The sequence below is a fragment of the Aplidium turbinatum genome, chromosome 9 (assembly GCF_918807975.1).
Source record: "Aplidium turbinatum chromosome 9, kaAplTurb1.1, whole genome shotgun sequence".
NCBI classification, from domain to species: domain Eukaryota; kingdom Metazoa; phylum Chordata; class Ascidiacea; order Aplousobranchia; family Polyclinidae; genus Aplidium; species Aplidium turbinatum.
The window spans coordinates 14437992-14459764 of record NC_137480.1 but is presented as its reverse complement, the minus strand read 5'-3'; the positions used below and the strand labels follow the sequence as shown (position 1 = coordinate 14459764).

General features: G+C 36.8%; 1 protein-coding gene across 2 annotated transcripts; it reads left to right on the top strand.

Annotated features, from left to right (window-relative positions):
- The first annotated feature begins 367 nt into the window (after positions 1 to 367).
- LOC145777525 (uncharacterized) lies at positions 368 to 14733 on the top strand. 2 transcript variants are annotated; one of them, XM_082588926.1, is made up of 14 exons: positions 368 to 503; positions 1463 to 1536; positions 2580 to 2724; positions 4034 to 4171; positions 8998 to 9103; positions 9413 to 9488; positions 10144 to 10366; positions 10527 to 10693; positions 10884 to 10982; positions 11256 to 11355; positions 11656 to 11709; positions 12080 to 12238; positions 12352 to 13329; positions 13930 to 14733. In XM_082588926.1, the coding sequence occupies exons 1-13, from the start codon at positions 449 to 451 to the stop codon at positions 13317 to 13319; spliced, it is 2364 nt and encodes a 787-aa protein (XP_082445052.1). In that variant the 5' UTR covers positions 368 to 448; the 3' UTR covers positions 13320 to 13329; positions 13930 to 14733. The 2 variants fall into 2 exon arrangements, with proteins under 2 accessions (XP_082445052.1, XP_082445053.1); XM_082588927.1 differs by lacking the exon at positions 11656 to 11709.
- Positions 14734 to 21773: the final 7040 nt, after the last annotated feature.

Below are 21773 nucleotides of genomic sequence, written 5' to 3'. Positions count from 1 at the left end.
TCTTTTAAAAAAATAGTACCGGTAAAATAGCGACTTCGGCTTTGTGCTATTTTTTTCTGGGATAATTTCCGAAGTACCTGGGTTGACCAAAAGATATCAGGGACAAAACATCAGGCACTTTTAGAATCCCACCGCTGCCACAATAAAAGAGAAATGCAAAATTGTGTATTTTTGACATATGTAGTATACTGCTCTCAGAATGTGATCGTCAGAAATAAAAAAATAAACTGAACTGCATGCCTCAGGTTAGGATTAGGTTCAACAGTCCACAACAAATTAAAGCAAAGCTACAACTAGACAACTATAAATGTTTAGATTTCTGCATTCTCAAGATAACTGTTTGACTACAATGTTTTTCAAAGTCATTTAGGCTTCCTTTTTCTAGCTAAGAGATTACAACTAGCTTAGGTTGCCTAGTTTATTCACTAACCAAATCGTCTCTATCACAATGTGGCCACAAGGAAACTTTCAACAATGGCAGAATCCTACACAACAAAATTCACGTAAGTGGTGTATTAAAAAATCTTGATTCAGAAAACGTATAATAAAATAATAATGATTTTAGTAGGTGCTCAACTGCTCAATATGAATACTGTGGAATTAAAAATGCAAAGCAAAGACTCCAAAAAAAAAAAAAAAACAGTGATTGAGCTGCTTTAAATTTGAAAAGTTTTTTAAACTGCTTATAAGCTGTGTTGAATACGCCGTATGGAACCTCCCATGCAGAAATTATGGATGCAATCAATCACTGGTTTATTTTTTTTAAATATACTGGTCACGTTAATACACTTGTGAAATGTGAACGTTGCATAATGAAATGAGAGAGGAAGGAAGCAAAAGACCTTATGAGATCACCAAGTTAGCTTCCTTCTCGTCAGTATTTTACAGAAAAATGTTACCAATAAAAATTATACTGAAAACAAATACGGTAACAAGAAAAAAAAAAAAGAAACTTTGAATTAGGTTACAATCACTGTGTGGTGGTTAATGCACACAAGTCAACCTGACAAAATTGTATATATTGTACCGTACGTAATTATACATACTACATAACATAGCAGACATAACAACAAAATTATAACAACATAGAAGTAGACACAGAAAGTGGCAAGTTGCGATGATATTAAGTCAACTTTTTTGTTGTTAATGATTTAGCCTGAAGGTGGTCACGAAGATTGGCTTCCTTGCCTTCCTGTCCACTTAATCTAAATCTTCAGTCACCGGGCGTAAGCCTGGATACGACAAACAAACAAATTTAGCAAAAGAATTAAATATGCTTCATATTCAATTATTCAGTCAACCATAGCCACTGCTTACTTTTTTATACTGAACTGAAATTGTTACTGATATTACACACTAGCCTAACCCAACTTGCATTTGGTTTAAGTTCATAATAAATTACTATACCAGTATTTTTTGTTGTTCAAGCATAATTCATATTAATGTACCATTTTATTTTCAGAAGTTGATTGGGCTGCCTTAGCTCAAGCATGGATGCAAAACAAGGATACTAATCAAAACAATGTACAGCAACAGGTACGGTAGTTTATTTTCCTTATTTGTTCAAGCATATTGGTTGTTGCAAAATTTGTAACACATTGCCATACTTATTTCAAAATTCGATTCGTACAATGCATACTTTATCATTCATCAAAGTTCAACCAATGTCATAATCAATTTTTAACTGGTAGTTGACAAATATACCGGTAGTCTTTGTGTGATTTTGAGCTGCTTTCATGCTACTGTTGCCATGCAAATATCAAATCTACATTTTGGTACTTTAGTGGAAAATCTGAAAAGCATCTAGCAATGCTGGTACTGCAATACAAAAATATTTGTCATTTTTTAAAGTGAAACCAGGAGTTTCACTGCAATTTGAGATTTAGTGTCCATGTCCAGTAACGAGACTTTAGCATTCATCTCATAGTTCTATTCTTTTAAGAGATATAAAATAAAGTATAATTAAAATCTAGATTTTAGATTCAAAGTATAATTACCCTAGATTTGAAAACAACATTACAATTACATCAGCGTCCAATCATTCAAAATAAGTTCACGCATTGGAAATGTCTGTTTTTATAGCTTTCTATCGGTATTTGTAACAATTGTAATATCACCATTTTGTCTTTTGATTTTACAAAATCTTTTATGACCTTTGTGATATGTTAGATATTTAAGTGGTATACGGAAAGTATATATTATAAGTATGAAGTAATAAATATTTCCCATTTCTATAAACTTATTTTCTAGTTTTTGCTTTTCACAACTTTTAGTATTTATGCCTATTGCCTAACTAAAGCCCCTTAAATTAACCATTTGGTAGTTAATATGACAATGATGCGTGGGCTCTTCAGTGCTCAGCAATCTGAACAAAGATGGTTAAGGTTGAATAGATTTAAACTTACCATAATCAAATTATTCGTTTACTTGTAGCCAAATTGGGTTGACAACTGTGAAGACTTAAAGTACCGTATCAAAATGATTCAAATTCGAAATAAAAGTTTTAGATAAACTCTAGACATCGTGCTTATGTATTTACCATCAGCAATGACCATGTATCTTCATGTTTTATCTTGTAGAACAATCCCCCTATTCCAAACAATGGGCCGCATCCACCAAATGCTCCTTTTGCAAACCAATCGGTGCCATGGCAGCAACAGCAAAGCTGGCCTAATCAACAACAGTGGAATCATAGTAACTGGAGTAATTTGCCACCAACTGGAGGTTGGTTTGTAGCTTTCAAGCAGTAAGATTTTTTGAAAGTTGATGAATGCTTTTTGGCCACAACATTTTTGTTTGTTTGTTGTGATTAAAGAATTATGAGCTATTAACAACTTTTCACCAAGCAAACTACTTTCAAAATAAACTTTGAAACTGGCCTAGAAAGCACTTGGTAGTATCTTGTGACTGAAAACATAACAAAAATTAATGAACTTTAAGAATTAATGAATTGATGAAGTTTACACACAAGACTACCGTATGTGATTTAAAGTTGTAATTTGTAGTGTAAACGAGACATCATGCAATGTAAACCCGCCTGTGTTTTCTCATATGTGCTGACTTTACTTGCGCAATATTATGCTGGTAAATTCCAGTCATAAGGCATGTCTATAAAACAATTAATAGTTTTGTCTATTCCCTTTTTTTCTGAAGACATCATAGGTCTTTCCAATGTAAGCTGGCTTTTAAGTTTGTTAACTCAACTGTAGACAGACAATCGATAACAACTTAATAACATTGAATTGCATAATTCAAAATTAATACAGAAATGAAATAGATACATAATTTTGAACGTTTTCGGCAAAACTTTCTGCCCTCTTCAGGAAAATATCTTAATTCATCTAAACAAAACAGTTATTCGTGAAATGTTAATAATAAATGACTGAAATTCAATAAAACTGCACTGACCTGCGTACAAGCAACAACTGACGAACAAACACAAAAGGTGGTAGCAATCTGTCATAATTATGCGGGAGTGTGGTCATGAGACGAGATAGTGAGCGGACAACATAACATAAAATAAACGTAAGCTAATACAAATTCAACAAAAAAGATGCCCCTCCAGCGAATAATTGTTTGTTGAGCCTGGGGTTGTGCTGCTTTATTTGGAGTGCCTCATGAATTTTAGTTAACTCAACTGTTCACGTAATATGATATTTCACTTGGTATGATATCATGACGAAATAATTACATGAGCATTGAGCAAAGTCAAAATGCAAGGTGTTAATTTAACTGGACGCTGGTTTGCTAAACTTGATAACAGTCAGAATCACTAGTGTAAGACTGGAAGTTGTTAGTCTAGTATTTCATAAATATAGTCTTTGTATATATTTTGGACTACTTTTGTGTTATTTTATGTGTACAGTATAATATTGCTATCTCGCTAGAAACAGTGAACTATGTGCAACGCAACAGCAAGGTGTTCCCAGCAAAGTGTTCAATTGGCATAAAACAAGAGCGTTTCATAACTGCAGACAGTAGCAGTCATGATGATTGATGATGAGTCAGTTGATTTTTTTATAATTACATCAAGGTGGTTTTGCTCATCCTCCTCAATGGCCCGGTGGAGAAGAAACAGAACAAGCACCTCCTATTGCTCCTCCTGGTGAAGACAGCAAGCCACTTCCTCCTCTTCCCCCACTACCTCCAGATGAAAACAAAGAGGACACAGGTTGGAAAGGTTCTAACAAAAAATTTATTGCCTGTAATGCTCTTTTTAATATAAGGTCATTCCGTGTCAAAACACCAAGGGCCTCCCACCCGACCCTCTCAGATTTTTCTCAAATTTTATCGGAATGCTGGTAGACATAATTAAGCAACATATGTAAAATTTTAGCTCTTCATCATTTTTCGTTTAAAATTTATACCCCCCCAAACTTTTGCACCCTCGCAAATTAGTCGTTTTCATCTCATTTTATAGCGTTTTTGAAGGATCATATCTTCAGATTGAAACGAGCTACAGTGCTGAAACTGGGAAGTTTGGTAGACATTTCCCCACTGATTTCAGACATGTATAATATTTGATAGAAATGTAGTGTGTTGCAAATTTGAGTTACATTTCTTTGAAAATAGCCCTTTCTACACATGCGAACGTATTTTTTGCAAACTTTGGAGTCCTGTATCTCCCGCAACAAGTATGACAGTGCAACAAAACTACTGTTGGTTTTCACTCATATATGTAAGATTACTCTGATAAAATTTGAGGCTTCTAACTGCAGTGACTTTGCAGTAATGAATTCGAACAAACCAGACATTTTGCGAAAATGGTAAAATTGCGCCATCTTGTGAAGACCATTTCATAATGTGGGCAACATTTCAGAAATTTGAAAATTTCACCAGAATATGTCTTTTCCCCAAGCTTCAACATATCAAACTTTCAAGAATGTGTCTCAACTATAAAGTTGTTTTTTGAGGTCATGAAAGTCCATCATTTTGAAGAATTTGCTTGCAAATATTTCCTAGCAACGACCATAGCAACGGCACTCTGCTTGCTGTAAACCCCCACTATTGTTACATTTTTGTAAGTTATATTGAAAGTTTAACAACTTGCACCTGCTAATTCTCATCAAAATGAACAACATGCATGTGCTGATTGTTTTCCTATACCCCAAACATAACCTGGAGGCCTGCACACTATGTTATGCGGGATCTAAACTGGCATTCCAGTTTGTGTTGTATGAGGTACGGTAATGTAAACATTAAACTCAAGCATTGCAACATCACAGTAATAAAAAACAACTGTATATACATATGCAAAAAGTAATCCCTTGAATACTAGTTATGCATTAAACTCAGACCTGACTCAGACCCTTCATTATATTGTCAGCCTAATAAAATACGGATTGGCTATTCTTACTACATTATTTTAACCTTCATGCGTCAACCCATTCTTACTCTTGCATAGTCTCTGAATTGCAGCTCAGGCAATAGCCTACAGGAAACACCACATTCCCATAGGGTCACTTAAAGTCAGTTTGTTCTGTATAACATGGAACAATAAATAAAAGTCTAGCGGTTTCTGTCATCAATCATGGCGTTTTTCAATCTTCTAGCTGGTAAAAAATTATTAAGATCTAAATAATGAAATGATTCGGCTTTGATCTTAGTTGCTCAGCTTGTAGCATCGACTGCTTTGATCTTGAACTACAGGGGCATCCACAATGCATAATATTTCTTGAAACGGTATCCAGCATTCATTTCTTGCATGTTGGGGCCATGTTAACGTGGGTCTGCTACTATTCGGCTAGTTCCCTATTCGGCTACAGTCTTTTTCGGCTAGTCCGATTCGGCTACTATTGTTCAAAATACATTAATACATGTATGTAAAAACTTACATACGAGTTACTAATTACGGAGATTAGCATAAATTTGATGATCTAAAACAAAGTCATATATTGTCATATATATATTTCAAAGAATAAAGTCATATTTTTCAATTTTTTAGGTAAAAAAAATGGCCCTAGTAATAAGTAATAGCACAACGTCACTATCAAAGCAGTTGTAGTTACTAGGTTAGGCCAGTCCGTGGTGCACTCCCAGGTCCAGCGTCAATGCAGGTAAACAATGGTTGCGATTATTACAATTCAAGTACTTGACATTCCTTGGCACAAAATTTTCTCAAATGATCAAAATATAGTCATCATAACACACAGTATTACCTGATTTGTTACCGCACAAGTGTGGATGCGAGGTTGCAAGCCTTGCATTTCTCATTACGTCGAGAACAACGCCAGTATTTCTTAAGCCTGTCTGCACTAATTGAGCTAGTTGAAACATGTAGCGATCATGTAGAAAAACCTTACCTTTGCGTTGCGTACTAATCGATTCCTCTGCCATGATAAAGTAACATCAACTGAGAGTCTAACGAAGGAAATAACCGAAGGAATTCCAGGTCATGTAACGTCGAAACCCAGGTTTATTCTAAACTGCCACTAAGGTTTTAACTTCATCTTTTATGTCAAACGCTATTTGGCAACTGTCTTTTTTTCGTTGTTTTTTTGTTGACACGTTTTCGCTGAGACTTTATCTCATTAACCTCTATTGTTAATCATGAAACGCTGTTGGAGCAAATCGGTGGTGCAATTGTTGGGGCGCCGCGCCAGTCAGCAAAACAGTTTTTTTGCATTTCAAAAAATTGCCGAATCGGACTGGCCAAAACAGACTTTAGCCGAATAGGGAACTAGCCCAATCAGACTAGCCGAATCGGACTAGCCGAAACGGGCCATTCCGTGTTAACGTGTTGTTTTGGTTAAGATGCATAAATTTAATGTATACATCATGTTGTTATTCACATCGCTCAGTAATAATTCCTACGTACCACCCTTGATCATATGTACATTGCTACATACTGTCCAGGTTGGAATTGGATATTATTTCTAGTTGATCTTATGCCAGAAGAGCATGCTGCTGCATTTTCAACTTCTCAAAGTAAAACTTTGATATCAGCAGTGTCAGAAGAAAGTCTCTTCATTTCCATGACAGACTCAGAAACAGTAATAAACACATATTATGTGAACGAGTTCCAGGGATGGTTCTACATTTAGAATAATGCTCTTCTAGATCAAAGTGCTGGGAATTGCTTGCGGTTTCACTTGCACTGACATAAATGTATTTTTTTGTATCTTAATTAAATTTATGCATCTTAACCAAAACAACACGTTAACATGGCCCCAACATGCAAGAAATGAATGCTGGATACCGTTTCAAGAAATATTATGCATCGTGGATGACCCTGTAGTTCAAGATCAAAGTGGTCAATACTACCAGCTGAGCAACTAAGATCAAAGCCGAATCATTTCATTATTTAGATCTTAATAATTTTTTACCAGCTAGAAGATTGAAAAACGCCATGATTGATCACAAAAACCGCTAGACTTTTATTTATTGTTCTATGTTATACAGAACAAACTGACTTTAAGTTACCTTATGGGAATGTGGTGTTTCCTGTAGGCTATTGCCTGAGCTGCAATTCAGAGACTATGCAAGAATAAGAATGGGTTGACGCATGAAGGTTAAAATAATGTAGTAAGAATAGCCAATCCGTATTTTATTAGGCTGACAATATAATGAAGGGTCTGAGTCAGGTCTGAGTTTAATGCATAACTAGTATTCAAGGGATTACTTTTTGCATATGTATATACAGTTGTTTTTTATTACTGTGATGTTGCAATGCTTGAGTTTAATGTTTACATTACCGTACCTCATACAACACAAACTGGAATGCCAGTTTTGATCCCGCATAACGTAGTGTGCAGGCCTCCAGGTTATGTTTGGGGTATAGGAAAACAATCAGTACATGCATGTTGTTCATTTTGATGAGAATTAGCAGGTGCAAGTTGTTAAACTTTCAATATAACTTACAAAAATGTAACAATAGTGGGGGTTTACAGCAAGCAGAGTGCCGTTGCTATGGTCGTTGCTAGGAAAAATTTGCAAGCAAATTCTTCAAAATGATGGACTTTCATGACCTCAAAAAACAACTTTATAGTTAAGACACATTCTTGAAAGTTTGATATGTTGAAGCTTGGGGAAAAGACATATTCTTGTGAAATTTTCAAATTTCTGAAATGTTGCCCACATTATGAAATGGTCCTCACAAGATGGCGCAATTTTACCATTTTTGCAAAATGTCTGCTTTGTTCGAATTTATTACTGCAAAGTCACTGCAGTTAGAAGCCTCAAATTTTATCAGAGTAATCTTACATATATGAGTGAAAACCAACAGTAGTTTTGTTGCACTGTCATACTTGTTGCGGGAGATACAGGACTCCAAAGTTTGCAAAAAATATGTTCGCATGTGTAGAAAGGGCTATTTTCAAAGAAATGTAACTCAAATTTGCAACACACTACATTTCTATCAAATACATGTCTGAAATCAGTGGGAAAATGTCTACCAAACTTTCCAGTTTCAGCACTGTAGCTCATTTCAATCTGAAGATATGATCCTTCAAAAACGCTATAAAATGAGATGAAAATGACTAATTCGCGGGGGTGCAAAAGTTTGGGGGGGTATAAATTTTAAACAAAAAGTGATGAAGAGCTAAAATTTTACATATGTTGCTTAATTATGTCTACCAACATTCCGATAAAGTTTGAGCAAAATCTGAGAGGGTCGGGTGGGAACTTTTTTGAAATTTTGTTGTTTTGACACGGAATGACCCATAAGTACATTTTAGTGGCGGTAAAATTTACTCTTAAACTGGTATATAATTTTTAGCGGCAACTAGTAATTTTTAGGTTTCAACAAAAAATCCAGTGCCTGCGATGGTCTTTTTAATTTTTGTACATTTTTAGTGGCGTTGAAGTTTACTTTTAAACTAGTAATTTTTAGGTTTCAACAATAAATTCAGTGCCTGTGATGGTCTTTTTAATATTGGTAAATTTTTAGTGGCGGTGAAGTTTACTTATAAACTGGTTTGTTGTTCTTGACTTAGTGATTTCAAAAAAAAGTGCAATTTGATTTGTTCAACTAACTAATGTTACTGGTTTGTGATCAAGACGCTCCTTTGGAGGCTTCCAAGAACACAGATGACTCTGCAGTGAAAACAAACGAACAACCTTTTCCCAATGAACACTCTAATCAATTCCAGAACTCTCCAGCAAGGTACCGTAGTGTATGTTTTTTTTCTTGCATTAAAGCAACTCAGCAGATTACAGAGATGGTGTTTTAGTTTTAACCCAGCTTTACACTCTGAAAGTGTGATTGCGCTTCATTTTTAATGTAGGCTAATCGCTAATTTTCAGAGTTTGGTCTACATGAATGCATTTTATTAACTTTTTGTTCACATAAATCCAATTCTTCACCATCGGAAAAAGTCTGGGTTCGTTAAACAAAAATCAAGATAACACTTCTCAGCAATGTCACGTTTGTTTCTCTGCTTCGTTCATTGTCAAATAGCGCAATTATTTACAGATTAACGAGCCAGAACGACGAGAAGTCCATCAGTTTTGATGCACCACCTCAAAATTATCCGGTTCCTCCGCCGATGGTATGCTGTTTATATTTAAATTGGTTTAGAGTTATACGCATCCGGGTAATTACATGCGGGCATTCAATTTGTCAACCTTAGCCAAATATCCAGATTCATCGATATCTTAACTGATAATTAATGTACTTATTAGTTCTGTTTGTTTTGTTTGCGGAGCATCTCAACGAGAAAGCCTATTGTTATGTTTTTGCGTCTTGTAACTCATCAAGTACAAGCCTCAAGAAAGTACTTTGTTACAAAGTTTGGTTGCAAATGAGTCGTAAGCTCGTGATATCTTCGATGATTGTGAGATAAGCTACTACAAGACATTGAAAAGACTGGCCAATTGTCCAGATGCAAAGCTGATGATTTATCAATCAGCATGAGTGACCTCATCAAGGAAGCAATACATATTAAATTATATAACCATTTCTTCAATAAGCAGGGTCAAGACATAAAGTGCAGTGATGAATTGTATTATTGGTCCACACGGTAGTTTCACCTATATATGTACATTTTCAGATTACATGCTTAGTGACCTGTCAGAGTGTCATATCTTTTTCTCTTCAAACATAACTGAATTTATGGAACTTTTCGTGCTATGAATGATTGATGGTGCATGAATATGCAACAGGAACAACTCAATTACTCAACAAAATACTTTTTTTCTTGCTAGGATGCCAGTGCGCATCCGAGACCAGATGGACCTTGGAACAACGAGTGGAAGCCGCCTCCTCATCCTCATCAACTTGGAGGAGGTTGGGGAGGACCTAGAGGAACACCTCCTCCAGTCAACCAATGGGAAGGTGGGAACATGCCGTCATGGTTTGGCAACGGTGCAATGAACCAGTTTGCACAAGGTCATGGTATGATGAACGATAACATGGCGCAAGGAATGGGTAAGTTTGGATTCAAACAGAAAAAAAGATTGTGACATTTCTTCTATGAACGTATTGGCTTTGCAAACTGTACTTCAATTTCACCTTTTCACAACAAGAGCTCCAGGTTGTATGTAGCTTTAACTTTTTCATCACCTATTTGATGGAAAAAAAACAACAGATCAGGCCAAACGCAAAGTGCTGCCAGCATGGATTCGCGAAGGCTTGGAACGAATGGAGCAGGAAAAGCAAAAGAAAACCGAAAAAGAGGAAATAAACGTTCCGTCTAAGCCTCCAGTACAAAGAAGGAAATCTAGTGGAAGCGAATCTTTGACAAAAAGCAAATTTGTAAGACATTGATGGCGTTTTTAAGACTTTGTGGTATAAAATGATCTGTTGAATTGTTAACATACAGTATGATGTTTTAAAAAAGTATTTCTAACTATCATTTTTTCCACTTTATCATTTCTGTTTTCCATGTTTTTCGATGTAAGTTGAACTTTTGAGATCTGTGATCTATATCTAATTATCTATGCAGGATTCCGGAAGTGAACCAGAGTCTGATGCGGAGCTTCCCCAAGAAGAACCTGATGCTGCGGAGCCAGAGGTGACAGAAGAAGAAAAGAATGCGTTGATGGTAACAACCTTAGAGCTACCGTGGCAGAGATACAATAGTTTACCAATCTTACTTACTTCGTATTCCCACCGTACGTTCATGTTGAGTTTCATATGTTTATTCGTTTGGCTTCAGTCTTCCTTTCGTCTCAAGGGTCACTTTGTAATATGCATGGGATCAAGTAATAATGAGTAAAACGTGATCAAACCAGCAAAGATCAGTTTGCTAAAGTATTATCTGCACAATACATGTAAGTATTAAAATTATTCTGAATTCACTGTTTCAAATCATCAGATTGTCAAAATGCGGAAAATGCTTACTGAAATTTTGCTTGACGTCACCAACTTGGAGATAAAGGAGATTGCGCAAAGTATCTACAAGAAAGCGACCAAAGGTGAGATTTCTTACTGAGAACAGATTGTTGTGTGTGCTGTTGTTCAAGAAAATAAGATTTTCTTTTGACGAATTTTTCTTTAAATGTTACCATTTGTTTCAAGCTCTGCTTTTTTCAGGTGTATTTACTGATGTGACAGGTTATGCTCGATAAGCGACACTCTTCCGTCAAGAAGATTCCATAAAACCATCAAAATTTGTGGATGCTATTGTGAACGACTAGTTTTATAATGTTTGACCTTTTTGCGTAATATTGTGTTTATCACCTTTGCTTTAAACTTATTTCATTTCTTTTAAAAAGCCCCGGCTAAACAGTTAGCGCAATCGTCAGCTCTATCTTCCATCGGACAACTGGGTAAGTTTTGGCCGCGTTTTTTGTTGAAAATTTACGTTTTTTTTTTTTGCTTTTGTCGGCTAGGTCGCAAGTGCGCATCAGCGCAACAATAATGCGCATTACTTCTTTTTGCGCTATGTCATCTGTGACCGGAAATAAGTTCAGGTTTCGTTCAGCAACAGAGACAGGATTAAACTTGTAACAGTGCTTTACTGTAAAGTTACAGAAAGTCGCTAATCTGAGAAAAATGCTATGAAAAATGACCCACCAGTGATTTCGTAACACATAATCGCATGTTGAACAATTGCAGGAGTCTGTTTATTATTAAGTTACCAATCAGGAGAAGTACTTATGGTGCATTTCATTTACTTTTGCTATTTTATGTTCCCAGGCGTGGTTGAAGGATATAGCTCTGATGAGGGTTCTGTCGATCTTGATGACAACAAGGAAGTGGATGGAAACTCATCATCCAGCGTTGATGAAGATGAAATTGAAAGGAAAGTAGAAGCTTTTAATAAAAAACAAACGGTCAGAAATATAAATCTCGAAGGTACATTTTGCTTTATATTTTCTCTTGAACCAAAGCTATAGGTGGCAGTTTGAATATAAAAAGCATCACATCACCAGGCGCAGGTAAAGGCAATTCTTTTCCATGTTTTGCAGCGAGTGAAATGGAAGCTCGGGAAACGGCTGCGCAGAACCACGGAAGCAATCTTCCACAATCTCCTTCGAAAAGAAGCTCTTCTGCCCTCGGGTCGAATACAAAAGAGAGAGTACAGATTCAATCAACCGCCCAGAGCGACGAAGACATCAAACCACATTTACCCGACCCTGTGGAAGTCAATAAGAATGAGCCGCTAAACGATAACAAAAGTCCGGATCACAGTTCTTCCAAGACCAAATCGAAAAAGAAAACCCAGAAAATGGAGAGTGACTCTTCTTCAATGGATGACACTTTGCCTCGACATTCGAATAGTTCTTCAACAAAACATAAATCTCGTGAAACCCCTTCACCAAAACGTGATAAAAAATCGACGTTATTAAAGAAATCACGTGACAAGTCTCGCTCAAGGTCTCGGGAAAGAAAACACTCGAGTCGAGATGTTAAAAGCTCTCACAGCCACAAGTCATCATCGTCCCATCACAAGCGAAAACGATCGACTTCTCGGAGTCCAAGATCGTCACGTAAGCACGAACGAAAGCAATCGAAAAGTTACCACTCTCCGGACAGAAAGAAATCCAGTTCACATCGACGAGACAGTCGGGAGAGATCTTATAAACGTCACTCTGACTATGATTCTGACGACAACAGAAAGGTTGCTAAAGTTTCACGTTATTCAAGGCACGATTCGGAGTCGAAATCGTACAAAAAGCGACGGAGAGACAGTTCGGATTCTGATGTAAGTGACTCGTACAAGAAAAAAAGCTCTTCATCTCGTTCAAAAAAGAAGAAGAAGAAGCAAAGACGAAAGAGAAGCTCTTCAGAAGATAGCAGTCCTTCATCTTCTACTTCCAGTGACGAGGGCTCCTCATCTAGTCAAACGAAGTCCAGGAAAAATGATAAGTATGACAAATCCAGTAAAGCTGATAAGTATTCAAAATCACATAGTAAAAGGAAAAGCAAGCACTGATGTATTACAGGTATGTCGTTGCGTTTTTCTTGCTGTTTGTATCTTCTTCTTCATACTACTTGCAAGGAACCAAATAGCGAATAAAAGAGCCCTAATATTCATTGACAGGTTCTTTCTTAAACACGACTCTAAAAATGTAATGATTCATAATTTTTTGCTGTCAAGTGAAGCAGTTCGCAAGTTGCATTCAAAGTGTGCTTTTATGCTTCGAAGATTTTTGATCGATTGGGCATTCGTAATACCTGGGAGATATTCACACAGCAGTTGTAATCACTCATGCCATTTTTCATTTTCAAGCAATGATATCATTTTAAGCTTCATCTGTAGACGTTTTCTAATTAGAGTTTTCGGACACTTTAGTATAGGTCACTGTACTTTAATGGGCTAATGTGTGTGTGTTTTTTTATTTTTTATTTTATTTTTTATAATTTCAAGACTTTAATTAGCTTAAGTAGGGTGAGTAAGTAGTAAGCCAATCTCATTGTCTACTCTCAAGCATTATCTAGGTGCAGTGACAAATGTTATTGTTCTACAATCTACAGGCTTGTAAAACGCTTGCTAGTGCAAAAAAGCTGTGATCATTCATGCATTCTGGCTTTGTTATTTGCAGGAATGAACTAGATTGTGATCTTGAAAATCAACCAAGAATTTGCGAAGTTTTGTTCCGGTCTCTTTGCTCTTTGACTGTTCAAGATAACCTACAGGGTCAAGGATAATAGTTCCAGCGCTCTATGATGAAAACTTTGAAACACAATTGTGTATCAAATTGTGTATCAAAGTAAATGCATGTAACCTACAGGAATTTTATGATGAAAACTTTGAAACACAATTGTGTATCAAATTGTGTATCAAAGTAAATGCATGTAACCTACAGGAATTTTATGATGAAAACTTTGAAACACAATTGTGTATCAAATTGTGTATCAAAGTAAATGCATGTAACCTACAGGAATTTTATGATGAAAACTTTGAAACACAATTGTGTATCAGAAATGCATAGTGTTGCAAGTTTAAATGCTCTACCGACCTTTTACGCGGCATGTCAACTAATGTCTTAAATCGCAGAATGGGAAAACATAAATTTGAAATTAGCCTAAGCTATTGTACAAACAACGGATGGAGAAGAAAGCTTTTTTCAAAACAATAAAATCATATAACAAAAGTAATTGTTTTTTCAAACTGCTTACTGTCACTAGAAGAATCATGGAACCTGTCGGTATGGTGCATTAAATTGTAACATTCTTATCACATTGCACTGAAACTAGACGTGTCATGTGTTTACTGTCGACCTCTTTTATCAAGAGGTTGTGTCTAATAACACATATATCTCTAATCTCGATATTGACTGAAACGTTACTATTTTGTTAAAATTGTGTTATTGTCAATTTGTAAATATATTTGAGCTCGCATAAAGGCCCATGGTTTGTTTTCGTTGTTACACTGTTTGTAATAAGTAGAACTGGGGGAGTAGAATTCATCTAATTTATATAGACAGCTCAAAAGGATAAAGAAAATTTGTCGATAGCCTAGGGATGGAGGAACCATTTTAAAAGTAGGTGGGCCCAGAGGCGCAGCCGTCAAAGTCCATCCAACGCCTGGGGGGCTTCGCCCCCCAGACCCCCTTTAGCATTGCTGCATTCCAAATACTTTATATCATTTATACATTGAGTTTTCATGATTGCCTTTCGTATAAACAAGCGAAAAACTTCCATTCTTGGGACCAATTTGGCCGAAACATTTGCATAATTGTTAAATTGCTTTATAGTGATAAAGCTTTGGTAGAGAGTTTGCTTTTTTGAACGATAGATAAATAATCTGCAGCATTATACGGTAGGCTGTGCGCATATGTAACAGCACAGCACCAATATGCAAATATAATACTGACATCAACAATGTCATACACATATTTAACAGTTAGCAAAGTTATCCGGGAGTAACAGCCTGCAGTATTATGCGCATACACAACAGCGGCACCACCAACATACAAATACAGTATAATAGGCCTACTGGTATCAAACAGCAACAAGGTTCCTTCGACTGTCACTATATAGGTGACTGCTACTGTATTACACTTGAATTTTTTTCCTAAAAAAGTTAATAATACGATCATTGAAAGCAATAAATTCTTGGCAAATTTAGGTGAGTTCAACCTGATCGATCAAGTTTTTGTGAATGTGTTCAACTGTTCATCCTATGGGTTCAAGTGCTCTTGGGTTAATCTGCTTTTTAAGTAATTTTTCACCAGTCTGTGGCACGAAAAAGACCTTTTTGCAGTAGCAACATAGGGACTTTCAAGTAAAACTGTATCAGTTTTGATAGATTTATGTAAATTTTTTATCTATTTTAACAGCTTGAGTTCGTTTTCGAGAGAATTAACATCAATATACCCATCTAGCCTGGTTTAAGTGCCTTCTTTTAGAGACAAAGTTGCTACATCCTCTACCCTTGCTGCAGCTAAAATTACTTTCTCTATATCACAAAAAACTGCAGGTGATCTTGGTCAAATCTTTCGCTACCTTTTCAAAAATATTTGGCTTTCAAAAGTGGGTAGGCCAGGCCCACCCAGAAAATAAACTAGGTGGGCCCAAGCCCACGTGGTTCCTCCATCCCTGCGAGAGCCTATAGGCCAGGCGTTACCGTACCAAACTACGCCCCGTGGACTCTGGTTTGGCCAGGTTTGCGCTTGACTGACGCATTTAAGGACAACTCACCATTCAGTGGCACTAGTGGATAGAATAGACCACAGACAACAACACTTTAACAATCGGAAACTTCCACTGTCAATCAGTGGTTCAAAGTCTCAAGTAGCGAACTGCTTGCTGGCTGCTGCCTATTTTTTTTTAACACAGTTGTCGTCACATTATCTTTTTGCTCTTTGAAATACGTTTTAGAATCAATTATGAAAGTAAATTGTAGGTCATTTCATTTAAAATGAAACTGATCAGTGATCATGGTATTTAAGTCAAAGTTTATTTTGTTGCGCAAAAGCTGCAACACAAGACGAAACATAGCTTACACACAAACAAGACAGCGCACCAGGAGGCATTGAAAAAAAAATACTCAAGTTAACATGAAGCATCCATTTGATGACGCAGTGTGAAACGTTTATTGTTGAATAGCCTGCAATGCTCTTACACGAAATCAACAGGGCCGTATCCTATGAGGATCCAGATAATGAGACTGAGCGAACCAATCCATGATAGCCTACAATGCTCTTACACGAAATCAACATTAAGGGCCGTATCCTATGAGGATCCAGATAATAAGACTGAGCGAACCAATCCATGTTGCAGCAACCAATAAAGCTGCGATTTCATAGAATTGTGGTACGGTAAATATATATTTTATGTGTAGGCTAAAGATGGTTTTCTTGAGATTTTAAATGTTAATTGGCTGTCTAATAAAATTCGGCCTGCCTGTCGGATATTCTAGCTACCGGTAACTTAATTTGATTATCTGACTTCATTAAACTATTTCCACACAATTATTACTCGAATTATAATTTTTATTTATCACAACGTGTTCGTATATTATTGTAGGACTATAAAAAAAATGAATTAAAACTTTATGGAAAAACGAATTAATAAGAGCTTACGAATTATCACATTTTAACAGTCATCCAAATTGTAGGCTATAGCCTACGTTCTAGCCTAATTTTTATTTTCTCTCGTGGCGATGTCTCTCCCGTCAAAGGGCGAGTGTGAACAACAGGATCAATTGGACCAATGGAAGGACGAAGTGTGAGACAGCAGAAAATGTGAATATTTTAAGCTAAGCCAAGGGAGCGTAATAAGTATTGATGGAGTAACACAAGAATGAGAAGGAAATCAAAGAGCTTCAGTCAGGGATATGATATCTAAACCATCTGGTATCCCTGGTTTCAACCCTAAAAAAGTTTTCTTCGTCGACAGCTTGCACTGAAGTTGTGCCCTCTGCTCTACACGTCAGGACCACTATCAGAGCGAAGTTACAAAAAAGCGATATCAAACAAACGACCAAAGCATGTAGTAAACACTTGAACGCATGAATGCAAGTGAACAAAATATTTATCGGGGTAGGGCCTAGATGTAAATAAATGTAAAGAATATACCCGACGAATTTCACTGTAGGCTATAATTAAATAGTTCAATAAAAATCTAAGCTGGCAGGTGCAAAGCTATCATGCAGAAAGCGAAATCTTACATCTGAACATGTAGCCTGGGTTACGGGGGGTTTATGGTTGGAGTTTGGAGTCAATGTCCCCAAAATATTTGAAACAAGAGTGGAGTTCGAAGTCAAAGACATCGGAGTAGAGCAGGAGACCCGAAAACTTGACTCCGTCCACTTCTGCCACAAACCGAAACTTTCGTGTATTTGGTTGCCTTTTTTGTTTAACTGCAAACAATTTCTTGGCCATATCAACAATTTGTTGACAACAATGCACATTTAGATCGTCAACTTTGAAAAAACGATAGGCTGCAATGCAATTACAGTAGGCTATATGAAGAAAAGAATTGAAGATGAAGTTTGCTACAAATTTCAAACTCAATAAAATTGAGAAATTTTGTTCACCGCTATTTTGGGTTTGCTTTTAGACTTTTAGAGGTTGGTTATTTTTTTAGTTTGCTGGTTGCTTGTTTTTGGACTTGTTTTTTTTGCCATTTTAATGTTTCTTTAACTTTTTCGTTTTCTTAACGTTTTCTCTAATTTTTGACACTGAAATTAAGAGTTTTTATTGTATTTAACATTGCATCTTTTCTTCCCCAAGATGACTTCCCCTGCTTAGGCCTACCACTCAGTGCAGCAAGTGGGACCTTTCAACATTATAAATACACATCTCCGTTGCTCAAGAATGTGTCGATCTGTGGTGCATCAACCAAATTTAAAAGACTTGATAGAAGATAATTATTGCGTAGAATGGTTTAAATAAGTGTCATTCCTAAAATATCTTGATATGAGGATGATAATTATGTGCTTGCAAACTTCTCTGTCATTTGCTATTCGAATAAAGTCGTTTGTTTTGACTGTTGCGTTTGTGGCCTATTGATTCAAGCTGTTTAAATAAGTTAATATTTGTCGACTATCTTAATATATAGACTGAAAAAGTTGTTTTGAAAAAGTTAAATTTTGAACTGTCAAACCAGTTCAGTTCAATTCAGTTTTTTTTTATTTTATTTCTGACCATCATATCAAAAACAATACACGTCAACATAGCAAAGGTCGAGAAAAAGGTAGAAGGTCAAACTGCGTGCTTGATATTGATTAGTATTGGTTGCAAATTATTGGGCTTGTTTTTATGTTGACTTGCCGGATTAGCAACGCCACCAAGTTGGTTAACGCCGTTGCAACGCCAACGACATTGGTTTTAGGCTTGCATTTTAGATTCATTTGCTTATTTTTAAAAAATAACCTGGCATCATTGATAAAAACAACAAAACAAGCTTCTCGACAAACTTTTTTTAGTCACAAGATCAATTGTTTTGAAATCCAGTTGGATGGTAAACATGAAAAGAAAGGATTTTGTTTGACGACCAACTCATTCCAGCATCAAAAATATTTTAGCAATAGTGAGAATGAGGTTAAAAGCCTCTGACACGTAAGCGGTTAGTTTTGTTGGCCTGGTTATGCTAACGAGTGTAATCAGCAGTGGCTTTACATTTTAATTTAGGCTATAATAATTGATTGTTTTTGTGGAATAAAAATACAAAGTTACAAAATACATACCGTACATAGTAACCATAGCCCTTTAAGCTATTGTAACTTTACATTTCTTGGGCATAACTTTATGCGCTTAAGCATATCTTTCTATGAAATGCAATGCTGTTCAGTAACATATTAACTTGGTAGGCCTACCAATGAAAGGAAAAAAAATGTAGTAGCATTAAAACATGGTGCAAACGCAGGTGGAATCAGCAAAAAATCATTAAATAAACTGCTATTTTAATGTACTTGCCAAAAAAGCATTTTTACACTGTGTTGATTGTTAAACCATGCTCCTGTTGAATCTAGCCTGCAGAGTGCAGACACTATAGATTGAATAGATGAGCCATATAAATTGACATAGAAAACAATGAGTACCATCAGGCCTTGAAACTGAAGGCGGCCATCGCCGCAATTAACCACAAAAACCGGCATTTTGTCCACCGAGTCTCGCCCTTCCGTCGGCCGCATTTGCCCGCCATGAAGTTCTGAGAAAATTTTACGCAAGCCGCCTTGTTAATAAAGTACCGTACTTCGCCACTTATAATCACAAAAGATTAGATAGCAGTCAAAGCACCCGATGAATCACAATACACACTGTCTATGCTTGAATTGTTAACATTATTGATTGACCAAGCAGCTGATGTCTGACGATAAGCAGGATGCAAGTGACATCACAATACACTTTATTGATGCGATAAATCATTATTAATGCATGAAGAAGTTCAGATGGCCGCCATGTGCTTGTGATTGGCCGCCGAACAGCTTGCTTCAATCGAACATGTTTGGCCGCCGGAAAAATTGTTTCGAGGCCTGACTATGGTTATTAAAGCCAGCTTATTTCATTGTTGAAAAGTTTTTTATGCTCTATTCTATTGGCTAAGAGACCATAACCTTGCAGACTGTGGCTATCATGTGGTAACGATAGGCACTGCGATCATTTCATTGATCAACTACTATGTATCCATGAGACAATTTAGAATTATGCTAATGTGCTACATTCAGAAACTTTTCTTTATATATACAACATTGGGAGCTAGTATACAAGTCTCCCCCCTTGGTAACTCATGACAAAGAGGAATTGACCAAAACATGTCGATTGAAGTGGTGTGTGAACAGTAAAGCATAGGTAAAGTAGTTTCACCCTATATGTTTGGTTGAGTCCTGTCTTTGTCATGAGTTACCAAGGGGGGGGGGGACTTGTATACCAGCTCCCAACATTGAATGATTTTTGTTTTTTTGATTACTTGTGCTAATACTATTGCCTATAAAATAACACAGTGGCTATTCTTACGTTACCATATATTGTGAATATGTATAGTAATAAAGTTAGAGTTTTTTAATTTGCTGAAATTTAAAAATTTTTTTGGATAAGTTTTCGTTCGCCATATGGGGATGGGACCACGTTTGCTAAATAAACTTGCATGTGATCTTTGTTTCGACGTACTACATTTTTACTGTTGACACATTCATAAAAAGTAAAAATATTGTTTAAAAAAATAGTTTCATCAATGTATAAATTGAGAGTTTTAGTTTTGGAGTTTGATTTATTGCTGCCGCATTCATGCATTTGCATGTGCGACTTGACATTTTGCAAAATGATACAAACCTGATGTATAAGGCCTCCAGCATGCCTGAGTGCATATTGAGGTCAAACGTCATGCTCAAGTGAACAAGCCCCAGAGGCTATATTCACAATATATGTTAGATATAGCTTTTGCCTTATGATAAATAGAACGGTACTAAGTGAAGCATAACCGCTATCCATTTTTCACTGGTTGTGTGGGTTCTATCAAAAAACATGTGGGTGTGTTAAGCAAGACACATAATGACATGCCCAAATTAGCAGCTAGCCACCCACTTTAATGACCGGTACACGACAACTGGGCGAGACAAAGTGGGCGATACCCACTCGGGCGTGACCAGGTGGGCGACGAGTCAAGTGGGCGACGAGCCAAGTGGGCGACGGACCAGGTGGGCGACGGACCGGGTGGGCGACGGACCGGGTGGGCGACGGACCGGGTAGGCGACAGACCGGGTGGGCGACGGACCGTGTGGGCGACGGACCAGGTGGGCGACGGACCAGGTGGGCGACGGACCAGGTGGGCGACGGACCAGGTGGGCGACGGACCAGGTGGGCGACGGACCAAGTGGGCGACGGAAGCGAAAGTTTAGCAGTTCGGAAAAAATATGACTTCTCACGCTGAGTTTCACGAAGCATTGGAAGCAACATTTTCATTATTTTTTGTGTAATAGCGCTTTGCATTGTGACATCATCTTGTCACATTATTTTGCAATTTGCGGCGTCAGGGTTTATCGTGAAGCTTAAGAGAAACCTCTCAGAAAAGAGACAAACGAATGGCCAAAGAGTGGTTGAAGTCAGTTATGAACGTTCCCTAACCGTTATCAAAGCTTGTCAGTATAAAATATGACTTTTAATTTTTACTTTAAAATACAATGGTTGATTTGTGGAAGGGAGGCAGTGAGAGTTCTCACGCTGAGTTTCACGAAGCATTGGAAGCAACATTTTCATTATTTTTTGTAGTCTAGCTATAGTCTAGTAATAGCGCTTGCTGTCTGATGTTAATTTGCATTGTGACATCATCTTGACACATTATTTTGCAACACACAATCCAGTCTCTGAATATTATAAACACTTGCGGTAGGTCACTAGGTCAGCCAGTGGTGAGATCTTAACTACTAAGTAGCTGGTTTGGTAGGTACATGCATTAGACATTTGAATGTTTGTAGTGATTTTCAAGCAAAACAGAAGCT